Source organism: Truncatella angustata, assembly GCF_020726525.1.
Source record: "Truncatella angustata strain MPI-SDFR-AT-0073 chromosome Unknown BKA67scaffold_3, whole genome shotgun sequence".
NCBI lineage: Eukaryota > Fungi > Ascomycota > Sordariomycetes > Amphisphaeriales > Sporocadaceae > Truncatella > Truncatella angustata.
The window spans coordinates 537,175-563,277 of NW_025763383.1; the positions used below are offsets into that span (position 1 = coordinate 537,175).

General features: G+C 48.9%; 8 protein-coding genes across 8 annotated transcripts; 3 read left to right on the plus strand and 5 right to left on the minus strand.

The window, feature by feature from the left end:
* Positions 1 to 470: 470 nt before the first annotated feature.
* On the plus strand, positions 471 to 2,300 carry BKA67DRAFT_591636 (carboxylesterase; the record flags this gene model as incomplete). The annotated part of the gene is made up of 3 exons (XM_046104743.1): positions 471 to 725; positions 782 to 1,076; positions 1,237 to 2,300. 3 exons carry the CDS (start codon positions 471 to 473, stop codon positions 2,298 to 2,300), a joined length of 1,614 nt encoding a protein of 537 aa, XP_045959351.1.
* Positions 2,301 to 3,215: 915 nt separating this feature from the next.
* On the plus strand, positions 3,216 to 4,911 carry BKA67DRAFT_559448 (uncharacterized protein). The gene has a single exon (XM_046102397.1). It carries the CDS (start codon positions 3,685 to 3,687, stop codon positions 4,690 to 4,692), a length of 1,008 nt encoding a protein of 335 aa, XP_045959352.1. The 5' UTR covers positions 3,216 to 3,684; the 3' UTR covers positions 4,693 to 4,911.
* Positions 4,912 to 5,617: 706 nt separating this feature from the next.
* BKA67DRAFT_591637 (imidazoleglycerol-phosphate dehydratase) lies at positions 5,618 to 6,389 on the minus strand (the record flags this gene model as incomplete). Its single annotated transcript, XM_046104744.1, has 2 exons — positions 5,618 to 6,030; positions 6,116 to 6,389. 2 exons carry the CDS (start codon positions 6,387 to 6,389, stop codon positions 5,618 to 5,620), a joined length of 687 nt encoding a protein of 228 aa, XP_045959353.1.
* A 727-nt stretch (positions 6,390 to 7,116) lies between these two features.
* On the plus strand, positions 7,117 to 7,803 carry BKA67DRAFT_657048 (uncharacterized protein; the record flags this gene model as incomplete). The annotated part of the gene is made up of 2 exons (XM_046107050.1): positions 7,117 to 7,419; positions 7,510 to 7,803. 2 exons carry the CDS (start codon positions 7,117 to 7,119, stop codon positions 7,801 to 7,803), a joined length of 597 nt encoding a protein of 198 aa, XP_045959354.1.
* Positions 7,804 to 9,699: 1,896 nt separating this feature from the next.
* Positions 9,700 to 12,761, minus strand: BKA67DRAFT_515956 (fungal-specific transcription factor domain-containing protein; the record flags this gene model as incomplete). The annotated part of the gene is made up of 6 exons (XM_046097769.1): positions 9,700 to 10,465; positions 10,518 to 11,754; positions 11,815 to 12,147; positions 12,255 to 12,319; positions 12,375 to 12,502; positions 12,561 to 12,761. The coding sequence occupies 6 exons, from the start codon at positions 12,759 to 12,761 to the stop codon at positions 9,700 to 9,702; spliced, it is 2,730 nt and encodes a 909-aa protein (XP_045959355.1).
* Positions 12,762 to 15,060: 2,299 nt separating this feature from the next.
* BKA67DRAFT_226070 (uncharacterized protein) lies at positions 15,061 to 16,532 on the minus strand. Its single transcript, XM_046095595.1, has one exon. The coding sequence runs from the start codon at positions 16,430 to 16,432 to the stop codon at positions 15,395 to 15,397; it is 1,038 nt and encodes a 345-aa protein (XP_045959356.1). The 5' UTR covers positions 16,433 to 16,532; the 3' UTR covers positions 15,061 to 15,394.
* Positions 16,533 to 23,697: 7,165 nt separating this feature from the next.
* Positions 23,698 to 25,184, minus strand: BKA67DRAFT_226109 (uncharacterized protein). Its single transcript, XM_046095597.1, has 5 exons — positions 24,872 to 25,184; positions 24,503 to 24,811; positions 24,223 to 24,452; positions 24,146 to 24,163; positions 23,698 to 24,089 (listed from the first exon to the last, which is right to left on the minus strand). Exons 1-5 carry the CDS (start codon positions 25,074 to 25,076, stop codon positions 23,817 to 23,819), a joined length of 1,035 nt encoding a protein of 344 aa, XP_045959357.1. The 5' UTR covers positions 25,077 to 25,184; the 3' UTR covers positions 23,698 to 23,816.
* On the minus strand, positions 25,185 to 25,776 carry BKA67DRAFT_226108 (uncharacterized protein). The gene is made up of 3 exons (XM_046095596.1): positions 25,652 to 25,776; positions 25,532 to 25,588; positions 25,185 to 25,479 (listed from the first exon to the last, which is right to left on the minus strand). The coding sequence occupies exons 1-3, from the start codon at positions 25,679 to 25,681 to the stop codon at positions 25,294 to 25,296; spliced, it is 273 nt and encodes a 90-aa protein (XP_045959358.1). The 5' UTR covers positions 25,682 to 25,776; the 3' UTR covers positions 25,185 to 25,293.
* Between the last annotated feature and the right edge of the window lie 327 nt (positions 25,777 to 26,103).

The window sequence follows — 26,103 nt, forward strand, 5'->3', positions numbered from 1 at the left end:
TTCCGCACAAGGCCAAAGGCCACCTCTGAATAGCTTAAGTGTTACATTTGGCTCAGTGACTGCTTATGTTATACGCTAGCAAAACCGAGTTGGCAATCGGCTTTGGAGTCCAGACCGTGAAGAGAGCTCTTTCTGCCATATTATATATGGAAGGGGTTCAGGGGCATATGGAGATCTGCATGCACTAGCTGGGCCATGTTGCTAGCCGGCGTTGTTTACCTGGTAGAGTATCCGCTCAGCACCAATGCGGGCAAAAAGCCGGCCGACACCATTAATTTGTGCAACTCCTCCATGATGGGTTGCGAAGTCGCCCAAAAGGCGGGCGTTCGGCAAATGAAGAGCTCCGACTTCTCTCAGCTACAAGCCCGGCCGCCCCTCGGAGTCGCTCGATTTGACAGCTGCGTTTACACGTGATACGGTTTTATAGGATATCTCTCGCGATACTGAGATCCATACATACGAATGTGACGATGCTGTGCCTCCACTCTTTCTGGGCGTACGCATTTGTCCTAACCGCATTCACCGTAGGAGGTGTGCACGCCGGCGCTCAAATAGACTGCGTCTTAAAAACACCTAACGGTCGTATCGTTGGCCATCAAAGTGATACCCAGCCGGGAGTGTGTGAGTTCCTTGGCATCCCGTATGCCGCCGCTCCTGTTGGAAACTTGCGCTTTGCGCCTCCAGAAGCGAAGAATCTCACGGGAGACTTTGTCGCCAATACATGGGTGAGTTGTCGATCATTGTGAGCAACTTCTCGACAGTGTTGTTTAATCATTGTCAGGGTGCCGACTGTCCCCAAAATCCTTCATCGCTTTTCGCATACCCGAATGCTACCCCTCAGTATAGCAGTGTGTTCACCAGTTTTGTCAGCACGACGACAACCAACCACACCCAAAGTGAAGATTGTCTGAAGCTCAACATCTGGGTAAAGGCCAAATCGCTGAACATAAGCCAGCCTGTACTTGTGTGGATCCATGGAGGAAGACACAACTCTGGCACTTCTAATACACCATTCTACAACGGTGCCAACTTTGTTGCATCTGAGAATGCTGCTTTTGTTACCTTTAACTTTCGCAGTAAGTGTTTCCCAAGTCGATATTTTATCTGCTTTCTTCATATGTGGTTAGAGCATGTTCTGCCTTGCAGATATACTTGCGCCATTGAATGCATTCGTAATGCCCCGGAGAATCATCCAGGCTGTTTTGGAGGCAACTGCTAATTCTGATGGTATGTCAGTGAATATATTTGGCTTTCCCGGAGTTCCTGAAGGAACCCAGAATGTCGGCCTCCTTGACCATCGTGCCGCTGTGCAGTGGGTGCACGATAATGTCTTACCAACCAACGTAGCCCTGTTTGGACAATCCTCTGGTGCCGCAGCAGTAGCCAACTGGGCATACGCGTTCAAGGATGAACCGTTGGTAGCAGCGGTCGCTTCACACTCGGGGAATCAGTTCTCCTTCCCGACAAACACTCTTGAGCTTGCTGCGAGCAATTGGTACAATGTCTCAGGCGCACTGGGGTGCGGTACAACGGGAGCCACACTCGAGTGTATGCAATCGCCAAATATCACATTTCAACAAATTCTTTCCGCAGCGAAAAAGGTGCCCGTCGTGCCCACAAACTCGCCGACACGTTCCCAGCCTCAGTTTCAGGCGACCCAGGATAACAAGACGTGGTTCTCGACCGAGGAGTACATCTCCCGGGTCAGGTCTGGCGAGATCGCCCGCATCCCCTATCTGCAAATCCATGGTGACCACGAATCCGGATTTTACAGGATTTCCGCTTTGGCACAGGGGAACAACCTCACGGAGGAGGTATGGCAGAAGTTTGAGCGGGAAACATTCACATGTGCCGCCGCAGCTGAGGCGTTTTACCGAAGTCAGCTAGGTATTCCCAATTATCGACTTCGCAATATGGCAGATTGGGAGAATACGCGTCTGTACGACACGCCTTCTAGTGGTGCTTATCATGGCGTTGAGATACACATGATTACGGGAAATTCGGAATTGGTCAGTGGTACGGCACCGACTGCTGCCCAGGTCAACCTTACCGCAAACCTAGCAAGCTGCTGGTCAACCTATGCAGCTGATCCAGTCGACGGACTGGCGGGTTTATTTGGATGGCCACATTATCAAACAGGTGCAGAAACCCTTGGCCTTGTTGGTGCTGAAAGCACTGCCGATATCGAATTTGTCGATGCAGCTATGTACGATACCTTGTGCCCAGCTGCCGACTTGGACTACTGGGACGATGCGATTCCAGTTCGAAAAGTTCATTGGCGCACACCAAATTTCTCATGATTAACGATGTGGCTAGCCTGCACACGGAAACTACTTATGGAAACCGCGAAGTCGAGTTCCGAATTATAAAAATAAAATTCTACCTAAGAACATGTGATTGACACGTGACCTACTTTGCCTCCATTAGAATGGTCCTAGACACTTCGAACTCAGCTGAATGGAAAGGATGGGCAACTGACGGGGATCGACATAACAAGGCATATGCTGCATTAAACCTTAAATCTGCACATGTTTAGCAATCGGTTCAAAGCTGAGATAGTGTCCCTCTCATCACATGCATGAACGTGCTATCGGTGGTAGTGAATAACTAGTACCATACCATGACGGTATAGTTCACGAGAATATATCAGAAGTAAACGATGTGTCTCACACATGTAAACTTGGCAGTCATGCAGTCATCTGAAAGCTTTTGCTAGGAAATGACGGTAAAGACTATAAGCCTTGGTTCAAAAGAGTATCAGGAGAAAAAAGAACCGGGCACAACAAGATGACGCGCATTACTTCGTCCGGGGCTATCGAAAAAATCTGACGCCGCCTGGCTTGCAGATGTTGCTCCGCAGGTCAAAGAGCGCATCTACAGACCATCGCAGACCTATCATGACGAAGCTCGAGAAGCTTGCTGGCTTACTAGATCTGCATCCGTCAGAGTTCCACAAACGGCGCCGTCGCTAAGTTAAGAAACTATGTAGCAAAGAGATAACAAATTCTTGGCTACTAGATTTGAAATTACTGTGCTCCCGCCGCGTGCAGTGGTGGTGTGAATAAGCTCACCCAAAGCGTCAAGGTTATCGACCATCTGCCGACGGATCGGGTGGATCGGGACTCAGCTTCTACGGCGGGCCCATAACCCCTGGGCCTCGTTTCCTTGTGGCGTAGGTGGCAGAGACGAGAAAAAATGGGAGGCAGCCACCACAAGAGCGGATCAGATGCGGAGAGCACAACCCAATCAGCTCTGATTTTTACATGATGTCATGGTTGGCGTGGCCCGCCAAGCTTCTGACGTTTCGTCACTGGAGGGCTTGGAGGGGCAGCAGTAATGCAGGGACTTGCCCCAGAACGAATGTGTGAAGGGTTGACGAAACAGACTTCCAGGCTATCCGTCATCGCCACAGCTAGTTCATCGGCCTTCGGCAGGATTGGACGCAGACGACGGACACCAAGGCAAAGAACAAGAGTTCGCTATTCGACGTCAGCTGAGATTAGGATAGGATGATCGACCGGCACGTCACGTCCGGGGACCCAGTTCTATTATGGCTCTGATGTATTAATTCTTGCTCTTTCGCAACCAGTTTCTCACGGGGGCTTACTCTCTAGCATTCAATCACCCATCACCACTCTACTGAACTCGTTCTATTTAAGGAAAAACGCTTACAATTCTGTCATCATGGGTGCTAAAGGTGGTCTCGCCCTCAAGTCCCTTCAATGGTTCATTCGAGGTATCGAATTTGGTTGTGCTGCCGTGGCTTTGGGAATTTTTAGTTATTTCCTGGCAGCGTTAACGAACAACGGTCTTGGCATTCCCATCTGGTCTAGAGCAGTTGAGGGTCTATCCGGTTCCGCTGTGCTATACACTCTTATCGGACTACTTCTTTTGTGCTGCGTCGCTGGCCATTCAGTCTTCTCTCTCATTGCCATTGTGTTGGACGTTTGCTTCATCGGCGCCTTCATCTACATTGCTATTGAGAACAGACACGGAGCCGGCTCTTGCCAAGGAAACGTCAACACTATCTTCGGCTCGGGCAATTCAGGCAGCCAGATCACCGGTACTAGAGATGGATTCACAAGCCTACCTACCTTCCACCAGGCTTGTCAGTTGCACACTGCTGTCTTCGCCGTTTCTATCATAGCTGCTTTCTTCTTCCTCCTATCTGCACTTGTGGAATTCGCTCTTATGCGTAACCACCGCAAGGAGAAGCGTTTTGGACCCAGCCCCGACAACAACTACACTTCTGGCTCCGGTCGCAAGAGCAGGTTTGGCATGTTCGGCAAGAAGCGTGGCACCAACGCCACTACCAATGACAACGCACTTCCCACTCACACCTCTCCTGACCAGATCCGCCAAAGCTACAACACTGAAACCACCGCTGTTGGTCGTGACAGTACTGCGTTCAACAAGCACGGAGAATCCGGTTACGCTCATGATGGTATCGATACAACTACCGGAGTTGCTGGATATAATAACCATCAGTCTAGTGGTTTGGCCCACAACAACGAGACTGTTCCCCAACAAACTGGATACACTGGTCATGCCGGTGGCATTCCCGAGATCTATCACGGCAACGCCAATGGTCACAGTTATCCCGATACTACAGGCCGAACTCACGCCGCAGTTAGCCACAACCAAGATACTCCTGCTGGATACCGCTACAATGATGGCACATACACCGCTTAAGATGGTGCTCCCTTAATTAAGCGAAACATCTCTCCTGACTTGATTCGAAGATTATGGAGGCCAAAATATACATATATATGAGATACCCGGGTAGTACTAGCACTGGGTACTGACCACGCTGGCTACTGCCACATTTACGAGATACACGAAGCATGTACACTTTGTAAAATTACACATTGTGGTTTCATTAATGGTTAATAATAAGAAACTTTAACTCAACGTGTGCGCCTACATACTATGTGCAATTTTGATGCTGGTTTTCCCCTAACTTCGTACAGTTCTAATGTATTCACTATAAAGATATCTTAGTGAATCACACCACTAGAAAAGGCATGATGTTAACAAACTAGGACACTGATACCCCATAGGATTGGCGTTGTTCACCCGTGAAATTTCTACTCGAATCTCAGGGCAACCGATACATACCTCGATGTGGACATGAATATATCGAGTAATATGCAGATTGAGGAGATAGCCCTTCGGGACCAATCAAGCTTGTCTTTGAAGATACTAGATCATGGGAAATTGCGCGGGTTTTTTTTTGTTTGTATTGTGATGTATTGTTACTTCTTGCTTTTTTTACAATGTGGTCATTGCTGTACATATCGTCCAGGCTAGATCGTCAAGTTTCGCATTGGTTGCATTGAAACAACCAAGGATACAGCCTACAAGACTGTGTGACCTCTTGCTGGACCTTGACTTGCTGCCTGTGCAACTTCTAGTGTCTAGAAAGCATTTAACGCCCCAGATGTGCAGGTTTTCCGTTATTGATCCTATGGCTTGCGGCCTAAGCCCGCAAGCGCCATGGCTCCGCAGCGGTTGTGCCTGGTGGTAACTGGCCCGCTGGGCCGGGCATAGAAGACTGGGAGGAGGCAGAAGCATCACCCTAGCGAGCGTCTCGGCGGCCGAAATCCGTTTTGTACCCCTATACACTCAAGGTTCCTTTCGTGCTGGGTACCTCGCCCTCCTTGCCGGCGACCCTGCTGGTGGCCATCTTAGTGGCGACGGCAAGGGCCTTGAAGGCGCTCTCGGCTCTGTGGTGGTCGTTGAAACCCCGGAGACAGTCGACGTGTATGGTGATCCTTGCGCCCTGCGCAAAGCTCTGCAGGCAATGGGGGATCATCTCGCAGCTCAGGTCGCCGATCTTCTCTCGCTTCAGGCCGAGCTCGACGACTGCAAAGGGGCGGTTTGACAGGTCGACCACGGCGCGAGACAGAGCCTCGTCGAGCGGTGCATATGCGGAGCCGAATCGTGCGAGACCGGAGGCGGATCCGAGAGCTTGGGCAAAGGCATATCCTAGGGCGATGCAAACGTCTTCCGCCGTGTGGTGATCGTCGACTGTGGGGGCATCACGTTAGCCAGTTGAGATTTCGAGGTAGAATGAAGAGCATGTTCAGTGAGCGGAGGGCCGGGCGCGACTTACTGTGCAGGTCGCCCTGGCAGTTAATGGCCAGACTCCATCCAGCGTGTTTGGCGAGGGCATGCAGCATGTGGTCGAGAAAGCCGATTCCGGTGTTTACGGCAATGGTTTGCGACTTGCTGGACTGGCTCGCGTGGGCGTCCTCTTTGGAGAGCAGGCGAGAGTCTGTATCTGGGGGGAAGGAGCCGCCGTCAATGTTGATAGCGAGCTGGATCTTGGTTTCGTTGGTATCGCGGGCGAGGGCGGCCCAGCGGGCTTTGGGAGAGTCTGAACCCATCTTGTATGTCGGGGTATGATCGAGCGGGGATTTGTGTTTACTCAGAACAAGATGTAGAGCAGAGCACCGGTAAATATGAGTGCAATTGGTCTCTGTGGCGGACCGGTTGAAGGAACGGGCTATACAATTTTGCTGAACAGCGCCTTCCACTAATCGGCGCCCGCTGATTCGTACATTCTTGACCTTAGCAGCCAACTAACCGTAAGTTTTTTCTTCTTTTTCGTTTGGCCTCTGACGTTGGCGGGGCTTTGACGCATTCATTGATTTTATCCGTACTGTAGGTACTGTTACATACCTAAACTAAAGCAGGTACCCACCCGACCAATATACTGTACCATGCACTGCTATGATGGATGTACTGGTTGCAAGAAACTGCCCCTTCCGTGATGGAAAAGGTCCGGAGGGTTTTCATGTAAATCTGCTGGACGGGCATGAGCACGAGCACGAGTACGAGACATGCCGTAGGAATTGAGAGTTGAGAGTTGAGAGTTGACCTCGAGTTGCCTCTATTCTACCCAACCTAACCTAGCCTAACCTCAGTCTAGACCACAAGAACCACCCCCCGCCCCATTGTCCCGTCCAAGGTCCCGTATCTGTTATCGATAAGAGATCCCGCCCAAAATTTATTTCCAGTTCCTCCATCGCGACAAGGTTCCAGCGCCCGCCAATTACAGCCAAACTGCCAATTCATCACCTCCCCTCCGATTCATCATCAACAGTCGACAAGATGGGTGTTGCAAGGACCAAGACAGTCAAGAACAAGCATGCCACCAGGGGCTCCGGCATCAGTGGCAGCAAAGCATCCCAGCAGTCTGGCCCTCCCGATGGCGTCGTCAGATCAAGGAAGAAGAAGGAGACCCCAAAGGGCACCAAGCCCACCAAGGGCAAGGGCTTGGCCGCCATGCTGAGGAAGAAGAAGAAGGTCTACTCGGAGAAGGAACTGGACCTCCCCAAGCTGAACATGGTCACCCCCATCGGAGTCGAAAAGCCAAAGGGAAAGAAGAAGGGCAAGGTTTTTGTCGATGATCGCGTAAGTCCAAGTCCCGAGTCCCCAGTCCCACCGGCCTGCGAACCTGTCAGGGGCGTCCTCGCGTGCTGACTCGATCAACCCACAATGTAGGAGAGCATGACCACCATCCTGGCTTTGGTGCAGGCCGAGAAGAACGGCGAGATCGAGTCCAAGATGATCAAGGCACGACAGATGGAGGAGATCCGCGAGGCAAGGAAGGTCGAGGCCGAGAAGAAGGAGGAAGAAAAGAAGTCCAAGCTCGAAGACGTCAAGGACTCCCTGAGGAAGAAGAGGAAGCACATCAAGTCCACCTTCGACGCAGCTGACGACGCCATGGTCAACGAGGCAGTCACTTCTGGAAGCAGGGCGGCGAAGCCCAAGAAGAAGAGGGTAGCTTTTGCTTAAGAGCGATATTGTGTTTCGAAGCATTTGGGAGGAGTTCGGGCGTTATCGTTTCATTGAAGCCAGAAAAGGGGATATATATATACACGTGCTATGAGTGCGAGATGGAAAGATACCCCAAGAATAGCATCCCATATACGACAGATCCAGTCTCTCACACTTCGGGCATTCTCTTGCAGTAGTGCCGACATAAAAACAGCACTTGAGTATAGGAACATCTTGTAATGCCCCCCCACCCCGGGGAAATAACCGAGGGAGACTTCGCAACCTGTGCTGTAAACAACTCACTAGATTAACAAAATAACATTAGTCTCGCTTCGCGTGACATAGCTTCCCATGTGCGACAGATTAAATCCCACGCAAGTTGCCTACTCTTGTCTCTAAAGATATAATATTGCCAAGGTCGATAACATCAGAAGCTCTACTAAGAATGCCAACCCGGAAAGTGTCTATAGAATAAATCAGGGCGACAAGATATCATCACTCGCTTAACTTAGTCTGACATTTTGAACGTTAAAAACAAGGTTTTGGAAGGGGGGGGGGGGGGGAGGGGATGCTTAAATGGTAATAACAATTAATATATAATAAAATACAAGAAGAAACGCTCTCTGAACTTGTCCACTTATATATATTGCTTAGCAAATAATTGTAGCTACTAATAACAGAAAGAAAAATAAATAGATAAACAAAAAGAGAGAGAAAAGGCGGCAGAAATAACAAAACACCATCATGGTCAATTCACTAGGGATGGAGATGGCTTACGGTTGATATAATTCCACGCACACATGCCCAAAGGAGTCGCATATAAAGTCATATATTGAGTTATATTGATCCGCATGTCAAGCCGCATAATTCAGTGGCATATTGAATCAAATACCCGCGTCGTATATGTTAAAGTCACATGTGAGTCGCATATTCGAGTCGTATGCCAAGTTTGTATATGTTGAGTCGTGTATGTGAGTTAGACAAGAACTGGAATCGAACACTGTGACCGTGTCAGCTTTGAGTTTCACGTCGCTTCTGAATTTACTGCGATGCTGTTTCTGTTGCTGGAGTTCTGGTCCATTTGAGATAATAAGCTTTACCGGCTCAGAACCAAGGCAGAGGCGCATGTTCTTTGAGAAAGCTGCCAGCGTCGGCGGTTGCTCGGCAGCAACAATCAAACATTACTTACTCACTTAATGCTTTATTGCACATGGGAGTGGGGAAACCGTCATAAAACAAAACTCAAAGGTACTATTCAAGGCCTTGTCACTACTTAGCTAAACAAGTAGGTCGTGATATGTCGCATTGCCACAGTGTTGGTACTTAGCAGACAGCCAAGACCTTCTTCACCTACCCTACGCAGGCTGCTTTTCTAAAATATGTCTTGCCTCCTTCAAGCCGCTGCAGAAAAATGACAAGTATTTGCACGATGTCAAGGCAGAACCACCAAGTCCTGGTCATAAATAAGCAAGCAGTCAGTTCAGGCTATGATTCGAAGTACCATCCCCATTGGGAGACTCGATAATGATTGCTGAGCAGTTTTGGCTCATGGCCATGCGATGATCTATAGTTTCGACTCGTTTCAAGTTTCCTTTTTCATTTGTACATTAGCTACTCCCCAGACCCGGAATATGTACATCTTGTCCCATTGCACCATACGCTGCATTGTTACATCGGAATTAAAGAGGAAAATATGCTCAGCCACCCACAGCCGGGCATCTCCCAAACTAGCACATTTGTGTCTATCAGAAATCAAAAGTAAACGCCTCTGCCACGTCCCAGAAGTTGAGTTGCGATCAAATCAATGCCAGCATGCTTCTCGTGAATCGTGAAATGGCAACTCCACCAGCCACTCTTCCGCAATCATAAATATTTGAACCATGTCCCCTATCCCATGTTTTTAACCCGCCATTGTTACATTCCGCCTCCATGCGGCATGGCATTCCCGTTTTCAAAGTTTGGCAAGGCTCCACCAGCAAACTCTTGCCAGTCCCAGTCAATATTCATCGGTAACTGCCACATATCCTGAGGCAATAATGCGGGCATGAAGCCAGCAGCGTTTGGATTTTGCATTGGCGGTGAAGCTATCGGCTGGCCAAAGCCTGTTAAGTCATGGAAATTGTTGAAGTCCGGGGTGTCATATATCGGCCCAGTGCTTGGGTAGTCCTGCGGCCATGCATTAGGCCCATCGCGTGGCGCTGAACCGCTTCCTGAATTCGCCGTGTTCATCGGGCTATGGTAATTCGAGTTTGACTGAGGAGTCTGGCTGCGGCGCATGTGGCCTGGTGAACTCACGGGTGGCGAACTCAAGCCCTGCTGCTTGTGTTGATTGTAGTGCGGGGTCGGCGTGGTTTGTGAAGATACTGGCCGTGGCGTAGTATTTGATTGTGGTGCCGGTGTTGGGTTGGCAGGTTTTGGCGGGTCTTGCGTTCTTCTCTTACGCTTGGATCCTTCCTTCTCAGTCTTGTCTATGATCATCTTGGCGATACGCGCAAACTCGGCGCACACACCAAGCATTCGGTGGACACCGCCTGTTTCCGCTTCTTGGCCCAGTGTCGATAGGAATGTCACGACGATGTCCATCAACTTGGTATCTGATTTTGCGCGCGGGTCCAAAGGATTCTGAAGGATGTTTCCAAACAGGGTCATCAATGCAGACACAGGGAAATAGAGGGCAAGCCTGAATAAGTTAGCACAGCGGGCGACTATCGGGATATATGGGAGGGATTTACCAGACACATTGGTTGTCGCCTTGCGGAATATACTTCAGCATGGAAATGGTTGCCCGTGCCGCAGAAGCGCATAGAGCAGCCGAGGCAAAAACTCGGGGGTTCAGTGGTTTCGAGTTCAGACCTTGAATAGCGTAATTGGACAACCGACTCGTCCAATACCCTCTATGCACAGACATGCGGTGAATCGTCGTCAAGCAATTGTAGTAGGAGAAGTGCAACATGACAATGTGCAGAATCAGTGGAGTATGTGAGGCTTTGATCTCGTGTTCCGGCCTGAAGTCGATGGGAATACCATCTTTCCAATCTTCGAGGTCTTTGTCAAGCTCTCCAATGGTGTTCAACAGCTCTCCTTCGGAAAGCTTTGCAGCTTTTGTCGAGTAAAGACGCTTGTACACCTGGCCCTCAATGACAGTCAACTCACACATGACTCTGAAAAGGTTCATCTTTCCCTTCCCGTCAGCGAGAGGTATATTGCCAATATTATCCGCAGGATCGGCGTCGGGAAGTTCGACATTCATATCGTCGTCGTCCTGTGCCGGTGGTCTACCCGCGCGAAGACAGAGTTCTTTGTCGAGCATGTACGCAATCCAGAAGACCCGTTTTCTCTGCTCAGTCTCGATCGGGTTGAGGTGAAAGCCACTGCCTCTTTTATGGAGACCAATGCTGTGCGATAATCTGATGGCTGCTGCAATCAAGAGAAACCCTGGCTGAGGGTTCGGCGTTCCTTGCATGAACAGCGCCATACCAAGCAGAGCCTGGACACTGAGTAGATCGGTGTTCCGCATGGTCAATTCAGAGAATACGCCCATGGCATTTTTCATGTAAGCCCACGCTTTGCTGTCCTCTTCCTCTGGCACAAGCTTGCTCATGACCCGAAGACGATGAGCAGTCGCCAAGGCAACGTTCAAGCTGGCCCACCATCCCGACCCTTCGTAGGGCTCATTAGAATACTGTTTTTCCACAAGGTGCATGAAAGTGGGCTGGTGGAACAGCGGGAACATGCAGTTAAAGTTCTCAAAATAGTCCTTGAGCAAGGACATGGCCTCCGGCTTGGGCGGCAGAGGAATGTATACAGGGCGCCGAAAGACGTCAGCAAAGATCTCGGGCTTCCAGCGGGTCCATTTGTGGTCGTCGATCGAGACTTCGGAGATCATGTTCTGGAAAGCATTATCTCCCGTCCTTGCATTGACCCACTCGATACCTTTGGGAGAGAAGATGGAGAAACCGGACGAAGAGCCTGGGTATCACATGTTAGGGCATCATCGTAAGCACGCTGGTGGAGCATTGAGAGGCATACCAATATATCTAGTCTCTCCGTTGTGGGTAGTGACCAACGAGCACATCATGTCGGACAGCGCCTCAACATCCTCTTCGTTCCTTTCTGGCGCCACAGACGAATTGCGTCTCTTATCGTCATCCTTGTCCTTCTGATTGTCCTTCTGTGGTTCAGGCGATGTTAGTGCGCTTTGCGGGGTCGATGTCATATCGTCCTGGATAGAAGTGGCTTGCGAGGGCGATGTCGGGTTGGACGTGACATGCGACGCCTGTCTAGATCTTTGTTGGGCTTTCTCGGTCAACTTCTTCTCCAGAGTGCCCAAATCAGTTGCGCCATCCTCATCATCCAGTAGGCCTATATCATTTGTCAGCACTCGAAAGTCGAGGCATACGGCAGTGAACCCGAATTTCGACCTGGCTCGAGCCAAGCGAGCTCGCGTCTCCGCGGAATTGGGTGCTCACCGGCAAGTCTGAGAAGACTCTCCATGCGACCGAGACGGTTCTCGAGCCCCTCGATGTACTTGGCGCTACCCACAGGAGTCAATTGCTGAAGGATAGGTGGCATACTCGGCGGTGACTTACCCTTTCGGTGGACTTCGCTTCTTCTCGACCTGCGTGAAGACACAGTCCGTCTTGTAGTTGATGCAATGTGTGCATGCTGGTAGCTTGCCATCACACTTGATCTTCTTCTTCCTGCACATGTCGCAAGCCTGGAGGACTCAATCTCAGCAACCTATTTCTTCCAGCAGGTCCACTCCCGGCACTCACTCTTGCTATTCTCCTTCTCTTGGCGTCTTGGTCGTCGCCCATTAACGCCGAGGGGTCGAACATCTGGAGCTCCGGCGGCAGCATACTGAGTCCATCGGGCATGCCATAGGCGCCGAAGATCTGGGGCGGCTGGTTCGTCAATTGCGGCACGTGCATCCCAGGAATCTGGAAGCCGTTCGGGTCGACTCGTAGATGATCCATGGCCGGTCCTTTCTACTCCTGCTTAATCTCAGGTGGTGATTGCGCGCACTGCGCTGGCTGGCAGATGGATTCCGTCGCTTCCGACGCAGCTCTGAGCGTGCTGGGTGTCGTGGCCACGGCTAGGTATGGGTAGTGTGTATCGTTGGTGCAATGCAAAGGGCAGGCTGAAGCCACGGTTGACAGTCAAGCTTCGGCAGTCATGAGGGACGGCTGTTGGTTAAGAGAGTTCGCACTATAGTCAATCGTCCCACGCACTTGGGCCAGGAGATGGCAGCGCGGGAATGGAGAATTGGGAAAAGAAGTGGGCTGATCAATCACAGTGGTGTGAAGGCAGACGGCGAGGAGCCAACTAAAAACAAGATGCTACGCGCTAATTCGATTTGCTTGATCGGGGGTGTCTCCCTGAATTAAGTGGCTGAGCAAACGCTGCACCGAGCACCCGCAGCGACCCCCAGTGCGCGATGCCTACAGTAATTGTAAACTCCGAAGAGCCCGTTGACGAATTGTTACGTGGGGCAAGCAAAGGATGGCCGCAGAATGCCGGGGCCAGAAGCGATGGAGGGGAAGGGAGGGTGTCTGCGATGGTCAAGCAGGGCGCGAAGAAACTATCTTAGAGCCATTTAACCTTGGAGCGTATTCCGTTGGTTGGCGCATACAGTAGTAGCAAGTACTCCCTCCGTATGACGCTGTGTAATGTCTCGGTTATTTTCCAGGTGTCGGAAGAAAGGATCATGGGCTGATAAACTTCAGCGTTCTGCATGCCAGATGAATGGAGCGGTGCCAAGTTGCTACACAAAGCTTAGAAATACTTATCAGCCCCCGGCCTGACGGCCTGACGGTGTGCTCAGGAGCAGGAGTGATGATCACGCCCGACCGAGCAAGGTAGCGGACGCTTCATTGGTGATCAGCACTGACACTGGGGGCGACGTTCAAGCACACTCCTTCTGCTCCTTACAGTACCCCCATCTACACATGCTCACGTGGGAAGCCACTGGTCATCACGATATGGAGTTTATGGTTATATGGCCACTACTTACCAGCACAAATCGCAGCGTCATTTGTGGCAGCTGACATGCACAAGCTGAACTTCATGCAGACTATCCTGTTGTATCGTCATCAGTAGACTCGATATACTTAATGACTGGACGATCTCTGAGCCGGTTTCTCCTCTGTGTTGAATCGAGCCGCAATGCAACCCTAAGTCTTCCGTTGGAGGCCCTCGACGGTGTCTGTCGTCTGAGAATGCTGATCACTTGGCAGCACACCACTCGTGGTGCCGGGAACCGAGACTAGAGGGCCGAAATTCGCGACTTTCATCCCTTTGTCACATTATGGGCGCCTTGTCACTCAAGATTTGAGTACTGTGTTTTACAGAGGCACTATCACCGCTGGGGTCACGGGAAGATGTGAATTCCTTAAGTCCGTCGTACATGCAAAAAGAAATGCAAAAAGCAACAGCTGTGGTCCGGAGCACTAATAAAGTCTCCGAGTCGTCTGCAGTTAGTCTAAGGTTAGTCTAGTGCAAAGTAATAGTCCCTCCTGCCGTTTTCAGTATCGAAACTAGGGCAGAGCCAGTCAGATCACAGAAATGCAGCTTTACATGTTCTACACCCGAGATGGTCGAAGTACAAGTTCACACATCGTAATAGTCGTGTTGTATCGTGACTTTTCTTGGCTGATGATCTCTAGCCAGTAAGTTGTAAATTGGAGGCTCGTCAAAATCTCAAAAATGACGGGATAACAGCTCGGGCTTTAGCAGAGGTCCGAGAGTTATCAGGCTTCCCCGTTTCCTTGGCTCGACCCCATCTGGTATTCTCTCATACCTGGTAGCCGAGCCAGGTCCAATAGGAACGAAGCAAGAGCCAAGCTTCCACCAACGATACGGACCACTCAAGTTTTTGTTTGCCTGGTCGAGTCCGGTCACAATTTGTCATTGCGCGCCAAAGCGGTATTCCCAGATCAAGGTCATGCGAATCCATACACGTTTCAAAACCGTCTCATCAACTACAATGGTATGGCACACCCCACTAGCCATCCATCAGGGTGCCCATGGTCTTGACGTGGTAGATCGAAACATTGTCGCAAGGCTGTCATTCTGCAACGAAACGGTTCCCCTAATGTCTTGTCATGTGCTCGGGAGGAACCGTGGGTGTATGGCGAAATTCTTCTGGGACCAGCCTGGCTAAACTAATTCGTGGTTGGCCAAGTTCACAACTAGTCTAGAGTGCAATATTTGGTAGATTGTGCTGAACAGCCTCAGCTAGCTCTTGACTACAACCCGATACGGAACCTGCTTCACATGTGATAGGAAACCGGCGTCTAGTCGTTTGACATAATTATGCCTTTAAATTATGGATAGCCCGGGGGATTGGAATCCTCGTCCGGGAGATCTTTATACTCTACACCCAGCTGGTAACACCGGGTGACTATGTGCAATGGTAAATCGCTGCCCACATCTGGGCAGTGTAGGCTTTTTCAGCCATTGAATTCCCTCCTCATGATCTTCAGTAATTAACAAACATTAAACGCCATTCCTATGCTGTGGGCATATAAACAAAAGCCAACAGTATGCCAAGCGGTATCATCGAGGTGTGAAAAAATATACAAGCAATGTCGCACGCTGAAGATCGAGGTCATATCTCTTCCGTAAATCGGGAGCCGGAGCCCCTGGATACTCTTGAACCGTCTTGAGAAGCCAGGGAACGTCCTAGGGGATCTTTCCGAGGTGGTTCTAAGTTTGATCCGAAGTATGCTGACGCTGTGACCGGAGTTCGCCCTGGGCCAGGGTGAAAGACTGGAACTCCGCTTTCTGGACGCATTGGTGAACCAACCGCCAGTCTTGGTATATCGGGACCCGTGTAATATCCTTGAGAATCTCGATAGAACGATTGATCGGTCATCATGGTATCTCGAGGGTTTGCCGCACTTGTTGGGTCTGAATAACCATCTCCACCATGCTGCAGGACAGAAGGCAGTTTCCTGCCAGAAACTTTATGAAATCCTCTTTCTGTGCCTTCCGAAGAAGCCGTTCTTTGAGAATTTCGTTTGTACCCCGTCAAGTTCGCGAGAGCCGCGGGAACCATAAATGGAACCGAGCGACCCTCCGACATATCACCCATTCCGGGAGATCCACCGGAAGGGCCGTCACCCCCACCACCTAAAACAAGTCCACGGGTCCCAGGAAGGCCATTGGTGTCACTTAGACGGAGGCCGCGCTGTCGCTTTTTGTAACGAAGAAGCATCAACGCCGCAATGAGAATGAGGCCAATGCCAGCAACTGCACCCAGTACGCTTCCTGCGACAGTCCCTGCCGACGTTGAGCTCGAACTCGAACCGGACCCTGATCCAGAAACGTCGGTCGATGTCGAAGATGGTGAAGATGAATCGCCTGTGGCAGTGCTACCACTACCACTGCCATCCGTGCTGGTGCCGAACCCAAACCCTGTCACGGATCCATTGTCCTCGGTCCCAGTCGAGGTGGCGGTACCCGTGAAGGATGCAAATGACGAAGTGAAACCAGACGACAAGCCAATAGTTGTAGTGTAGGTATCATTGTAAAGAATTGTACCAGACGAGTGAGGAAGTGTTGATGTGGTCAGGTTAGCGGTAAATGATTTTGTTGACACAGTTTCGTTGGAAAAGAGTGACGAAGTGGGAAATGCTAGCATCATGTATTAGATAGTTAAAACCAAGGTGTCTGTGACATGGGTACAACCAACCTGTTGTTGTAGAATCAGCGTTTGTTGTGGAGCCAGTTGCTGTTGTGGAATTCGTGACGCCTGCGAAAGTGGGAAAAGCGATTGTTGAAGAATCAGACGAAAGAGCAGTAGTGATTGGAGCGAAAGATTCCACAGTTGGGTATGAAGAGGGCATGGAAGAAATTGAAGAGGACGTCGCAGTATCTACTGACGACGCGGTCTCTGAAGAAACAGATGAAGCTGCAGTACCACTAACATCGTCGTTGACTGCAGCGACTGACGATGTCGTGAAGCCTGATGAGCTTGCAGCGCCTGAGGATAACGCGACGTCTGTTGATGTTGTGGCGTCTGATGAAATTGTGACGTCCGGTTCACTTTCAATGCCGAAGGTGGCCTCGGCAGAGACTGAGTATTGTATCGTTGTAGGCTCTGACGTTTGAGTGGTTGTGCTCACGGTCGCACCAGATGCATCGATGATTTGAATGACGGAAATGGTTTGAACAACCTGAACGACTGTCTCGGAGCTCTGGTCCTGACGTTGGTGCAATCTTTCGTGATTGTGATGCGAACGAATGTGGTTGTGATGGTTGTGGTGAGAAGAATGAGAGTCCCGGGCCTGAAGGAGTGAAGACCCCGAAACTGGTTCGGTCATCGCGCGTGGCGGTGAATATGAATACGAGCCTGAATGAGTGTGTTGGATTCGCTGGATAAATCCCTTGGGTCGCTATTGAATGCTGACTCGCTAGGAGGTCGAAAGAATGTGCGCTATGTGGATGTCGATCGTACGGGTACTTCCATTATTGTCCCTGCTCTTGATGGCTTCTGCTCAAAACTTTTGCTGCCTTGGAATGTCGGACTGTGCTTCCAAGTCTCGTTCATCCGGTCGTCATTCTTGGGTTGCGCGGGAACCAGTCATCCACATCAAGACGACCTCACACACGGTCGGCAGAAAAGAGGTGTGAGAGAGAGGGAAAGGGAAGAAAGAGAAACACGAAACGTAACGGGCCACACCGGGGCCGATTTGATAATATGTAAGAGATGCCGTTTTTAATTAAAATGAGCTTCTCTGGGGCCACATTCTCGTCGACGCTCGTGTGTTTTCCCCCTGCCCACCTGCACAAATGGGCACTGTAATGAATGGGCACTATGGATAGACACTTACGCAGCGCGACCTGGTGTTCATTTCGCTTGTAGATGGGCGCTGTTCTGCTGTAGCTTTGAGCAGGGGCAGAAACAGTGGCGCCAGCCAATCATACGAACACGGCCAGGATGGCGCCAAGAGAAAGACATTGGCCAGGGCTTAGAGACATGTCCATCCATTGGTCACTAAATCAGGGATCTGAGCAATTGTGCGCAATCAAACAACGCTCGGTTTGCAGAGCCGGACATTAGAGACCTTTCGCAATGCTACGGTAGCCATGGAGCGCTCCTCTTTTTGCCCATGGGTCTGTGGAAGTCTTACAAAGAGTAGGTGGACTGGATTTGAGGCTATCGCAAGCTCCCGTGCCACATAGTACATACAGCCATGCATAACTCGAAAATTCCGATTTCGTCAATACTAGCACTATTCTAGCAGATGCAGGCACCGCAGACTTGCAGGCTTGCAGATGCTTGTGGTTGGAACAGGATGCACAACAGCAACTAGCGGCCTCGTGGCTTACGAACTAGACACTCACCTAATTCACCTGAGATCACGGTCGTTTGCTGCTAGGCCTCGTATTCATCCACTATTCTCGTGTTTTGGGGCTGCATGCGCATGTGCTGCAGGAACATTCCCTGGGTCGCACTTTGTTTCAACACACGCTCGGCGACTCATGCTTGACCTCTTGGATCGGATACCGAGCACTCAACTTTACATAACAGCGCTCCGGTTTTTTTTTTCCTTCCCACAAACAATTCCTGACGAGCCTACTAGATGAGACAGACCAGCCATGCGAGATCAATATTGATTTGTCCAAAAATGGCGCCAGCATGCATACATACATAGTACGGACGGGGAGCAGGGTTGAGTCACTAACTTAGCGGCAGGGTCCAGGAACGGGGAGTGGAGCAGGACCGTTGCTCTTCATTTGCAGTTTGCAGGCTGCAAGGCTCGCGATCCAAATGCAATCAATCGACATCTCGAATCATTCTCTCAGACGTCATGATCAGCATTTAAAGCACCAATCTTTTATGAAGAACGGCATTCGACATTCCAGAGCGATGGATCCAATATCCATTACAAAACTGAATATCCCACATCACCCCAGATCATGCCAGTTTGACGGTTCAGGTGCGGATCTGTACATACCAAAAGAAACACAGAGTTCCCTAGCTGTTCTTGGCATGTTTAATAAGCAACAAATGAGCGATGGCCCTTCTCGCAGTGAAGATTGAATTGCCATAGCTTTGGGGTTGTGCGGCAGATTGCGTTGCATGTTCAATGCTAACAATTACCTAGTCTAAAGACTAAAATCAAACCCTCCTGCCCTCGTAGGATATTGTGCTTTAGTTGCTCATCGTCCACACAAAATGAGCGAACGCTTGGGCTCGCGAAGTTTGTACCTGAACCACGCTATGCTTCGCTTTTAGCCACAACTGCTTATGAGATATTGCTCAATTGTGTGCAGAGTGCAGATGCTATGACCACTCGATCATAACAACCCGCCTGATAACGAATCAGTTATCAAATGAGGCTGGATATTGAAAATCAGTCATGGGCTAAAGCATGGAAGGTAAAGTGTTTGATTGCACTTCATCCAATCATGACGCAAGAAAGCGCATGTTAAAATGACTACGTCGTACCATAGTGGGATAATGGAGCACTACATTCATTATTTTATGGTCCACTCGTTTCCGGACTGGTATGTTATTGACAACTTGATATGCATCATCCAATCGACCGCTTGCCTTCGATACCTTTTCTCCATCTCCATTTTCCAGAAGGACTGAACGGAAAAGTGAGACCATAGAACGAATGATTCACGACCCAGCCAAAGACATTAGACATTGCCAAGCCTTGTATGCAATATGCCTAGTATAAACTAGCTGCCAATGACAGAATACCCAAGAGAAGGGCAAACAAGACGCCATTCAGGGTTGCATCCATCATATACCTATTGCCACTCCTTCGCTCTCCTTGTCTTTCAAGCCAGCCTCTGGGACATGGATTTGGAAGCTTCACGTACAGCTCAAGTAACCTGCTGCCTGGGTAATTGTTTTGACCCTCTCTTCACCTGCATGACGTACGTTGGTGAGCACGGATCTGAGCACGCCGAAATCAAAGTCCGCATCACAAATAAACGATCGTAGATTTTGCTTGGATTTGACGTCAGAGAGCGGAAACGGATTCTTTGGATTGAGTCAAGTGTATTCAGCACGAGTTGATGTGGAAGCAAGTCGTCTCAATACTTTGCTGTCAATTATCAGCAATATCCTCAAGTGTTGTGTTAATTAAATGTATGTCATTCGGGATAAGGTACCCAGTCCTAGAACACTTGACACAATATACAAAGGCGTAATCGGCATGACTGATTGGGATGATATAAAGCAAAGCTTTGCACCGCTCAATTTCGGGTTTCGGCAAGAAACTTGGATGTTATTGACTTTATCAGAGAGTCCGAGAGAGATTCCCGCTGGTAGTATATGAGGCAGGCCGGATTAATGCCGATGGACTTACTGGACCTCTATTCACGAATTGAAAGGGACTAAACTGGGCATACATGGCCACCGCTGTCATGAAACATATAATATTTGGGGGAAGTAAAGACAAGAACCTACGCCATCCGTCATTCGGAGGTGGCCTCCTCACCATTGTATATGATCAAACAACACTGGAGCGACATTGCTACCCAGCACTGCAACACAACTCGGGCAAGATGAGCCTCAGCATCCAAAAGATAAAACCATCCCAAGACTGCTGCGGAAGCTCATGAGGTCTTTAAACGTTCCGACGAACCCTCGCGCTTTATGTTTAAAGCATAGGGTTAGTTGGAAACGGTTCAGCATGCTTGAATTGTTGGTGCAGGTTGCACGCAATGCGTTACAGCCTTATCAACGTTAAAATAGCTAATAGCAAAAGCCTCTGATTCTGCACTTTTCCCATTGCTTACCGAACGAAGGCTTAGACATGCTTCCTGAGAGTGGGGGTTAGCATTTTCCAGCTCTATTGTGACATTTATAAGCGGCATGACAATCTTCCGATTTGGGGTCACATAATCCTATCTGTATAATTAGTAACCATCGCATAGCTGCTGTGTCGACGAGGGTTCTCGCAGTATCTTATCACCTCGAATCTCGGTGATATTTTCGCTGATCAGGTCATTTCAGGGCATCATGGTGTCTACACCGGCTGTAGCACACGTTCAATTAAATCACAACCACTTCTTACATGCCTTTGGGGCTATTAAGGCTCATGCGGGCATCAGAAAAACTGTGTCAGTATCACATTATTGCGCCGGGCTTACATTGCTTATGAATAGTTTGCATCTTTGATTCCTTAGCATACACCTGTTATCACGAGGGACCTACACCTTGAGTGGTTAGTATGCATCAAGCTAACACCACAAATATCTGTAACCCACTGCGCATTACTAACGCTAAAGAACGATTATTCCCGAGTTGGGGGGGGGGGGGGGGGGGGATTGAGGCCATTTTGAGAATTGTCAACCATTGTTGATACTGCTCTAACCTAGGTATATCATATTGTCCTATCAGGGTAAAATATTTCCTAATCAAACTGCTTGAATCAAATATGCGCCAGAATCGTGGACTCTAATACCAAAAGCTGAGTATAAATGCATCTACCATGAAAAGCGCTCCTTAGCGCCGCGGCTGGAATTATCCATCCTAGCCTAGGCTGTGCTCTTTTGGCGTTCTTCTCACTGTCCCGGAAAGCTGCTGAGAGGCAAGGTGGGCTGCTTGATTGTATATCGGCTCTGGAACTATTGCGTTTGTCTACATGGACATAGTTCTAACCAATTTGCGAGAGATGATTATGGTTTACTTGACTACCGACAAACATGACCTTTCTTTTTTGACTTGGCGAAGGTTGAAGAATCATCGGTCCGTATATATGGTTGAACATTGCTCAGCATGCAAAGCTCCATTGGTGGACACCTTGTTTCATGATTTCATCCTTAGTCATCGGCATTCCTTTTGTTCTGGGTCATCATCTCTTTTATAAGTCACTGGAGAACAAGTCATTATCGACAGGGGATCATAAGATCTGGGTTCTCACTACCCAGGACAGCAAAGTAAATATCGCTGCTGGCACCGCCTTCGCATTCATAACATAGGTAACGTTCGTGCTAGCAGCCTCCATCGCATGCTTTCCAGTATTTTGGAAGAAACTTAGTTTCCGGATGCTCCTGTAGAATATGTGACTTTAGAGACTGTCGTACTCTACTTCCATGGAGGAGCCTTTGTCTCAAGGTGACGGGTAGACGGCGCAACGTAGATTCATCGCGAAGTATTCTCTCGAGAATGGGAGTACCGAAGCCGTCTTCTGCAATACCGCCTTCAGGACATGGGGTCCTGGATCCTTTCTCAGCTGTAATGAGATAAGAGACCCGATATCGAAAATCAAGGGTGAAGTTGGTAGCCGTGTCTATGGCAAGCTTGGACTGATAAGTTTCGATCTTACATAGTTCTTATATAAATTTACGTAAACTAGAGTACTCATAAAGAAATAGTATTATTTACTGATTGGACCAGGCTAGGAGATTAATTGAAAGCCTTAACCGGCGGGTACTACTTCCTTGATCTTGTAGCGCTAATAGCTGCATACTATATTTCGTAGTATAGTCAGGAATGTTGTGGGTCAAATGTAATTCGTCCAATCAAACGTTAGATACGTCCGGGACTCGCCTTGTATGTGACAGCAATGATGTGAAATCTGGTACCATGAGCGCGGGACATTTCGATTCCTAGCAGACCCTCAGATTCATTCGCTAGAAGCAGAGTTCGACCTAGGTCTCTCCAACGGTGGGCATCCTCTAAGGACAAGCTTTTCAAGGGTAAGGCAAATATCCTCAATCCAGCCAATCTTTTCATTCTTTTCCATATGAATACTATTTTCGCAAATGACAGGGCGCTGTAAAGTAGTTCCTATATTTCAGCAAGCTGAATTACACATGCCGGCGCCACCTGCGAAATTGCCTTGTTGGCGTGCTAGCTATGCTGAATTATCTAATTACCATGTTCTTACGTTGGAGCAGCTTGTGGGGCTTTCTAAAAATGAATAAGACGCTCTCTCAATCACAGAGATGTCATAAATGGCACAGGCGAGGATACAAACCGCAGCGTCAACTAGAGACGCTTGAGAACACCAGCAAGCCCAGTCCTCAAACAAGAAAAGGCTGTGCCCACTGCTTCTCGTACCTACGACGCACAGTACCTTGAAGCCAATTCCTGATGCAACGCTGTGGCTCTGCTAGGCCAAAATGACCCCGGTCCCATGGGCAATGACCAGCTCCTACTACTAAGTTCCTCCATTAGGATCCAGAAAGTATGCAATATTACCTTGATCTCTCCAGCGAAGTACCAAAATCTGTTCTGGTGCGAAACATCTCTCGCTGTTTGAACTATTTTGGAGATTTGTTCGGTCTTACCTAATTATAGAGGTAAGCAGCTTCGTTACCTTCAAGTTGATCTTCACCCATCGCCCATAGGGAGGTAAATATGGGTAGGTGATGGCGAAGTACTGCCGATGCCTTGTTGGAGACCGAGGCACGCGGCCAAAATGAGGGGAGGAACATGCATACATCCTCCTGCTCTTCTCTCAGATTTCGAAGAGACACGATGCCCTGTTGTTATGCGGAAGAGATGAAGACTGCAGTCCATATCGCAGGTTGAGACCTCACAAGCGCAGCGTACCGTTTAGTATACTTGCGCGGGATGGCGCCAGTTAGTGCGCACTTGTATATTGTCTCAAACTGCTTTATGTCCTTCTTATACAGCAATTTTAACCAATTCGAACATTTTTTATTTTCATCAAGTGTTTACTAAGTCATCACCCCGGCATAATAGTTGAGACCAGAAGATGAAAAAGAAAGAGGTGTGTGTGTGTGTGTGTTGGGGTTGGGAGAAAAAGCCCAACAGTAACATAGGCTATTTCGTTATTATAGGCCTAAATTTTGTTCCTCAAAGAGCTTTGGCTACGGCACGGTAGAACTCAAAAGTGTGCTCAAAATCGCCAATGTCACCTAACCGGGCTCTCTTTTTGTGCGCAGGTGCGGAGAGTTTTCTGATCCGCTGAAATGTCCCCCGCCCTTTGCGCTCAGTTTATGAGATATTACTAAAGAAGACCATCAAAACCGCACAGTATCTACGAAACGTCAATATATTCATCCGCAGATCTTTCTCGCTCGCGAGCTACTCACCCTGCTGCCGCAGCGAAGATTTCATGGCGCTTGGCTTTGGTGAAAAGCGACAACACGCCTGAAAACAACAGCGTGAAGACGATAAGTAACCCGATACTCACTGTGTACTCCTTTTCATCGGGATGTGCCCTCAGAAGTCTGTATAATATGAATATCGGTAGAACGAGGAGGCTTAATAGCACTAGGCATAAGATTGTGGTATTCAAACAATCTTTGCGGCTTTTGCTATAGTAATACACGTCGGGATCATCTGTTTTCTCAAGATCACGCTGAGAAGCTCAAGTCAGGATCCAATATACATTTTCGGCATTGGAAATGAAATTACCTTTGTGCAGAAGATTTTCTGTGGGCAAAAGCGTTATTTATCAAACCCTGGACATTTTCAAGACCAAGTGTACTCACCTGCACCAGTGAACAATGAAAAGTCCGAAGTATATTCTCAGTGAAGGAGTCTAAGAGTGCCATTTCCTTCCCATCTCGTAGAGTTATCAGGTCTTCTTTCTGGTAAATGAAGTCATACTCCTCATCCATCAATGGTTTTTTGCTGAATAAGTGTGCTTCGACGCTCTGATAGTCCCTCTCTGCTGGTCTATTAAGGGACACCATATGTTGTGCTTTCAAAACCCATTCGTCTAAAACATTATGAGCATTTTTGATGAATTTGCGCAATAGTGTTTCATACCATATTTTCCTAGGTTTACCTCAATTTCGTCCAAGATTTGGGTTCGCGTCTGTGTTCCAGGTTCTTGCTTCACCAGCTTCTTGCAAGCGGCTTCATCTAAGTCCCTAGACATTAGAAGTTGCTTCTGCGTTTCATCGCTAGCGTCTTCGTCGTCATAATCATCCAACAAGGACTCTAGCACTCTCAACTTGTCTTGTAGCCGCAGAAGCATACGTGCGTGCAAGTACCCAAAACGGCGATAGATCATGAAATTTTCATCGCTATCAAGAAAGGTGGCCACTTTACGGTAGCTCTTCTCTTGAGAAATTACTACAAAAGAACGGGATTCATTAGGAGCCATGGTATGTCATTCTGCGAGCCTTAACTTACGCTTTCTATGCTGTGGCTTTCGTACGGGATCAAGAGTTCGCTTCTCTTTCATCCACAGATACCGATTGAAAAATCGAGTTGGTACAGAGGGAGTACTCTCGGCTTGTAAACTTGGTTGAGAAGAAGCTGCTGATCCTGTTCTGGCGAGTCGGTCCCTAGAAAGGCCCTTCTCAAGGTCGGGTTGGTCAGACATAGGGGAGTCCATTTTGGACAATTTTCATGAGGGAAACTGGACACAGAGGAAAATTAGAGCATTTTCATTCCAGTTTATAAGCCGATTTGCATACATCTGAAGTCAGACTATGGTAAAATATATGTAAGTTCTGGCTGTTGTTATACGGCGCAGCCAGCGGGTGCGAATGAGGAGCAGGAGGAGGAGGAGGAGCAATGCAGCCAAATATGCAGCCTGAACTGTACACACATCAGGCTTCCGTGAGTTTTGCTTGTGGCACCCACTTCCCTTTTTGGTACAGCACGCCATCAAGCCCCCTGACCTGATAGAAAAACTTTCCATCCTCTTTCTTCCGATTTACGATTGTGATTTCACAGGCACCTTTTTTGGGAATAATAATCCAGGCTACTTTATCCAGCTCGAACTTTGGCGTTGACTGACAATAGTTATTATTAGTGAAACAACCGTATTCCAAAATTCCAACTCACATCTACTGGGTTGGCTGATTCCCGAGCATTGGATCTTTCTTCGGGCGTTGGAGGACGCTGTGGTGCCGCCATGGTAAGCTGCAATTCGCCAATAGCGTGAGGGAATGGAATGTTACACACCTGCACATCGGGGTGCTGTTGGTCTGGCATTTTCCAGGCTGATTTCTGACCAGAATGTAGGTTCGAACGATTTGAGCCGTCAACAGAAGTTCCAGAAGAGGGGCAGCCAGGATCCAGGCATAGGGGCAAGGCAGTATTTAAAACGGTAAGGCAGTATCAAGACTACAACTATGGGCAGCAGGCTCTGAGGCTTATCCCTCATCTATGCAATGTCAGCTGTAGGAAAATTGATCTCATTGGTGACAGAGTCCACCCCCCATGCGGTACTGATTGAAGACCGCTCAATGTAACCCAATACTCCAAAGTCTTCACCGGAACGACTTGGTTCGTGTGTTGCGACCTGAAAGCCTAATGACCACTCTTTCGTGAGTCATAATTTGGTGGCTAAGCACATGAGTACTATTTCATCTATATACAATACTAGACTAGATGATCCTCGCCCACAACCGCAA